Source organism: Nannobrachium achirus (assembly GCF_963921795.1).
Source record: "Nannobrachium achirus genome assembly, chromosome: 10".
NCBI lineage: Eukaryota > Metazoa > Chordata > Actinopteri > Myctophiformes > Myctophidae > Nannobrachium > Nannobrachium achirus.
In genome coordinates, this window is record NC_137819.1 from 19,644,158 (window position 1) to 19,650,157 (window position 6,000).

The 6,000-nt window shown below is 44.7% G+C and overlaps 1 protein-coding gene across 1 annotated transcript in view; it reads right to left on the reverse strand.

Annotated features, from left to right (window-relative positions):
* Nucleotides 1-6,000, reverse strand: part of LOC308293340 (receptor-type tyrosine-protein phosphatase U-like) — a gene marked incomplete at both ends in the record, with an annotated part of 255,222 nt that overhangs the window by 162,371 nt on the left and 86,851 nt on the right. The window contains one exon of the mRNA XM_080735807.1: nucleotides 250-378. Coding sequence (XP_080591933.1) covers nucleotides 250-378 — 129 coding nt within the window. The remainder of the gene's footprint in view (nucleotides 1-249; nucleotides 379-6,000) is intronic.

The window sequence follows — 6,000 nt, forward strand, 5'->3', positions numbered from 1 at the left end:
ACTCGTTCAGTGAGTAAACGCCGCGCGGTATTTCACAAAGATGAACACAATCCATCTCTCACCGCCCGAGTACGCATGCACAAACGAGCACGCTCGCGGGGGATTTCACGGGACTGCGCCCGCTCTCCTCGCCGCCCCAAAACGTCGCTGCGCGGCTGAAAAAGCCGCCCGCCTCCCACTGAAAATGAATTGCTTGGAGGCGGTGACCGCGGCTAGTGTGGAACCCCCTGAAGTGTTTTCATAAGCTACCTGGTAGGAGGTCAGGAGTGGAGTGCGGCCAGTTGTAGGTTCTGATCAGCTGCCAGTCAAAGTCATCTTCCTGTCCCTGGCGGTACTCACACGAGCTGGACTCTTCGTCCTCGTCAAACGTACAGCCAGCTGGACAGAGGGGAGAGAAAGCGCAAGGGTAAACTGTGAAAAACAATATAATATGCATTCTTATAGCTCCTTTCTCCAAAGCTCTTTACAATGTGCATCACAACCATCCAATTCCCAAGTATCCACTCTACCCTCCTGAGACACTGCTTGCAAGGGATGTTGCTGTACATGTTTTTTTTGGGGAGGACCTCCTGAAAGATCTATACTGTAGCTATTAGTTAAAACATTCAGTGCCACCTTTTCACCACTAGAGGGCGCCCAATGGCCATATAATCCACCATAGACAAGCGTTGTATATGCACAAGCCGTGCGCAGCCATGACACGCCTGAACACTTTCCTTTGTGTCATGAACAGGGACAGGATGAAGTTAGCTTGAAGTTAGCTATTGACTACCAAGCATTTTAGAAGCCCTATTTTTGGTGATTTAGCCATGATTAAACCTTGCACACCTCATGGATATGCATGGAACAGAGAAAATGAGCTCTAAAGATCCTGGATTGCATTGGAGTGGATGGTAAATATCGGCGGCGCGACGCTCTTTTTTTTACAATTTTCTTTTTTTTTTAAAGCCGAACTAGTTCGGGATCGGCACCCTGATAAGGTCCAAATAAAGCCGAACTAGTTTGGGATTGGCACAGTAAGAGTTAAGATCTGTGTCTTGTGTCATGATCTTTTGTCAAGGTACCAGGAGAGAATTGCCGTATAGGGAAGAGACCAGATGATAAACATTATTAACGGCAGCACAGGAGGGAACAACTGACATCTCTGCAGGCCCCCAGTACCTTCATCACTGTACATCACAGCTAAATCACATGTAATGGTCAGCGCCAGGCTGTTCCATCCATTCCAATTGGTTCAATTAGCCCTGTGGTGAGGGGCAATGACAGTCTCTGTACAGATGACCAGGCCAGAGGAGGAGAACATTGAACCCAGCAGGACTCTGTGTCAAGGTGACCCAGGTCCATCTAGCTTGGTCGCTGGGTGTTCATTCCAGCCTCTCAGCGTCCATCATCATAATGGACGCTCGATGGGCGGCCATAGGAATGCCTGGTAATCAGAAGGTCAGCCGGTCGCCTCCTGGCTCCGGTCTATGTGTCGGAGTGTGCCTGAGCAAGTCACTTAACCCCCAACTGATCCCCCTCGAGTGCTCAAGATAAACATCTAAGTGTGAAGCTGAAACAGATTTTCCGCCGAGGGAGTTATATCAAGGGTCTCCCTTTCACGTCTCAATGACTAAACAAAGGCTGTTAACATCACCTTGTTGTTCCGAGAGTATAGGATCACCCATTTTCTTTGCCACATCAGCCTTATGTTAAAATGTATTAAGTGGAAGAGAGAGAGTGAGACAAATCTCCCAATCCAACCCTTGAAGCCAAATGCCAAGCAGGGAGACGCGAGCATGCACGCACGCACACACGCGCACGCACGCACGCACGCACGCACGCACGCACACACGCACACAGGCCTGGCCCAATAAGACCTTGGCAGGGTGTTCAGGCCTGACGGTCTAAGTCCCTGTGCCCCAGCAGGATGCTCAATGTCCCAGGACCCTCTTCTGCTCTCTAAGTGATCACTCTTGGTACTTGGCAGCAGTTCTGCTGGTGTTAAACACTCTCTCTGACTCTGTGCCAGACTCCACTTTAAACGTATCCCATCTGGGGATAGACACACCTTCTCCTTCCACATTCACTCTTGACATTTTGGGGGGGCTTTCATTTGTTCAGATTCCCTATCCGTTTTGCTTTTTTTTTTTAATGTAACGTTTTCGCTTTGAAAAATGAATGAATAAAAACAATAAGAAAATGTGGATCGAGGCCTGCGTTCCCTTTCGCAATAAACAATCGTGTTCCTTTCTGCATCAGCTAATTTTGGATTCCGCCACTTCCACCGTTCCTGCTGACAAACAAACTCACTTCCTCCATGCCTGAAGCATGCACTGTGTGTGTGTGTGTGTGTGTGTGTGTGTGTGTGTGTGTGTGTGTGTGTGTGTGTGTGTGTGTGTGTGTGTGTGTGTGCGTGTGTGCGTGTTTCAGTGTGTTTAATTGGTTGTAGCGGTGCGGTGTCCATGCAGCTTTGTGAGGATGAGATGGGGTGAGTGAGAGAGAGAGAGACCTCCTCCTCTGCATGGGGGGGGGAGAGAGAGAGAGAGAGAGAGAGAGAGAGAGAGAGAGAGCGAGAGAGAGAGAGAGAGAGAGAGATGAAATGAAATGCCACCATCAGACACGTTCCACTGATTCCCCTCATTAAGAGCCATCCTCCTTTCCCATCATGCTCCTCTGCATTCAGGAGGCTCCATGTTCTCCTCTCATTCCCCAAATTAGCTTCTCTGGCGATGGGAGGGCAAGCCCTTGTAATTAGAAATGCCTCATGCATTGTTTGTGTGAGTGTGCGTGTGCGTGCGCACGTGCGTTTGTTTCCGTTTGGAGTGGTTCTGAGTGGCCGTTAACTAGTGTTAACTTAAAAATGCATAAAATAATAATGAAAATGTCAGTTGAATCATTTGTGCTTTTTCACGACAGCAGAGAACATGACTAACATCCAACAACCACCACAGTAAAATAACACGTGGGAGCTTTTAGATTGGTAGGTAATTGCTCGCCACAAGAGATGACAAGAGGATGAGTACACAGTTCCAAAGCAATGTTCTGCAACACAGACACGCAATCCACCCACAGATGGGTCCACCTCTGGACCCACAGACCCAAAATAACATCAGTGAGAAACTGTCACGGCTGACAAGTCTCTCTGGACCGGAGAGGGGGATAAATACTGTAAATCTGTGTGAGCCGATCGATTGTTCTCCACTTTATAAAAAGTACAGTAGGCGAGGCAATTTGTGGAACAAGAACTCCAGCTCGTAGGGAGACTAGCAGCTCTTGGATATTATTGTGTATTTCGGGCAGAGACCTCGTATCTCCATATTTCTTGTGTATTTTATTACGTTTCTTCGTAAATGAATGCCCTACTTGCTTGCAGTGTCACAGAAAAGAAGCAAAAACAATGTGTCGTGATGCAACACCTTGTGAGCCTATATATCGGCTATAAATGTTTTGTTATCGAGTGGTTATGTGTCTGACATCTGTCTGTATGTTTTATAAATATGCGACCAATGAAAAGTACAGTATTAACAAGACCTTGAGACTAAATAACAACTACATTGGTTGGATTAGGGATGGAACGATATGAAAATTTCACATCACGATTATTGTGACAAAAGAAATCGCGATTTACAATATTATCGCAATAATCAAAATTCATTATCATGGGGCAGAAGCAGAACACTTGCCAAAAAATAGCTGATCTAGATCGGCTATTTTTTGGAAAATACATTTGATAGAGAGTGAAAAAAAGACTGTATCAAGTACCCTTTACAAAGAGGGTTTAAATGTTACCGGATATGCAGCTCGGCAAATGAAAGGTGAATTGATCCCAGTGCATGACGGAGGACGATATCACGATAAATTAAATCTCCACGATACGATTATCGTGACTGTTTTTTTATCACGATAAACGCTAATATTGCGTATCGTCCCATCCCTACATTGGATCCATGGAACGACAGGATGATTAGTTCCATTTCCTGAAGAGTAGCAGTTTTGACATACTACAAGGTTTCCACCTGACATTGAAGCTGCGTGGAGAGCTTCTCTGCTTTGATGTGTCAGCGCCACGCCGCGCTCAGACACTCCCCAAACATCTCAACTTCCACACAGTTTAGAGTCTCTCTGTTTTATCTAGCCAGCATAAATCTAATATTGAGCTTTTTTCTTTCTTAGACGCTTTTTTGACATCCTTTCTCTGTCTCTCAACCCAAGCAGTCAAAACAAATGACTGCCCACGCAGAGCCAGGTTTCTGTTCGAGGTTTCTTCCAGTTAAAGCAAGACAGAATTTGTCACCTGAGTGACATCTGAATTCATACTTTGTTACTCTCAAGAATAAGGCATTCTCAACTTGAGGATGTGTCATTTTGGGAATATATCAAAGCTGAACAGCCAGCAGAGGCCCTGGAGGGTAAAAGAGGAAGCAGGGCTGACATTTCCATGACGGGCCCCCAGATGCAGCGGTCCAGCACCAAGCTGCTTTTACACTGAACATAAACCTGACTGATAGCTTACAGTCTTTAACACTGAACATCACTAAACTGGATGATAGTCTACAGTCCATCAGATACATCATAAAATACACTCAGATTGAGAGGGAGAGAGAACAATTACAGTATATACAGTAACATTATAGAATGTGAGGATTATATAGATTGTATAGAGGCAGATGTTGGATATTGTATATAGATTATATATTGTACAACTAGTCCTGTGCCCGGGGCCATGCACAGTATATGAGGGATTGAATGTAGGAGTCTCAGAAGTAATGTTGGAGAACCGAGACCAGTGCCCGTTGGGCAGAACAGTCACCATTGATGTCCATTTGTGCAATACCCGTTGTATCAGTCTGTGATGTCAGTACTATGACGTCAGAGTATGACGGCGGACATCATCTCCAAATTTGGGCATTGTTTCAGGATGTGGCTGTTACCATGGTGGAGACACTGTTTAGTATGTTGGGCAATGTTTCAGCATGCAGCTGTTACCATGGTGTGACACGGTTTGGTATCAGTGATGTCAGCATGCTCATCTCCAAATTTGGGCATTGTGTCAACATGCGGCTGTTACTCATTTCAAAAAATTGATGTCAGCAGCATGCAGACAGACGGTCAGACGGCGGACGGACAGACATAAATTAATATTTAGATAGCCTTTAACCTAGTGGGAGGGGTATCTACAGTACAGCATTATTCTACAGGGATATAGATTGGAAGCTGTGAGCTGTGTGAAGGGTTCTCTATTAGGAGGAGTAGAGGTATGAGGGCGGATTGAAGTAACGGTTGAAATGATGATGGGACGTCATGTGAAAGATGTTCTTTTCAGACACACAGAGGTAATCAAAGAGCACCGGGAGGGGGGACGGGTTTCTCATCATGTTTCTTTCAGTTTCATCATATGTACAGATGTTGGAGTAGAATGCAGTAGAACACAGAATGTGAACAGCACAGTAACCATAGATACTGTACTCAGATATAATGAACCCAACCTGCCTGTAGCTCTGTCTGGGTGCCTTAAGTTCTTCTCCCCGAGTTTGTCTTTCATTAGGAGCGATATGGGAATATGAACGATTAATGCTGAGCAGAGTGATCTGCTACTGTAGATAGACCTCTATGGATTTATACTCCATCCTTGTATTATATTCAGTGTAGAAGCCTATTGTTCTTTTTTTTTTTTACTTCAGTGGTTTGTGGTAGAATCTGCCCTCATTCCTCTGATTTCATAATAATGAATAATAATTGGCTGGTGAGTATATAAATAACATTGAGCGTAGAAATAACATTGAGAAGTCTCCTCTATTTAAAACTGTATTTGTTTATTTATGTATTGCCACAAGTGTTGTCACCTAAACTAAACTAACTTACGTAGCTTATTATTGCAAAAATAATGATTGGTTAAAGTTAAACTTTAGCTCAGCACTATTTAAATTGCCTATACAGTACAGGGAATAAAGGAATGAGTTAAATTAAAATCCACCCAAATACCGAGGGAGCTGGCATGAAACCTAGCATGGTATCCAG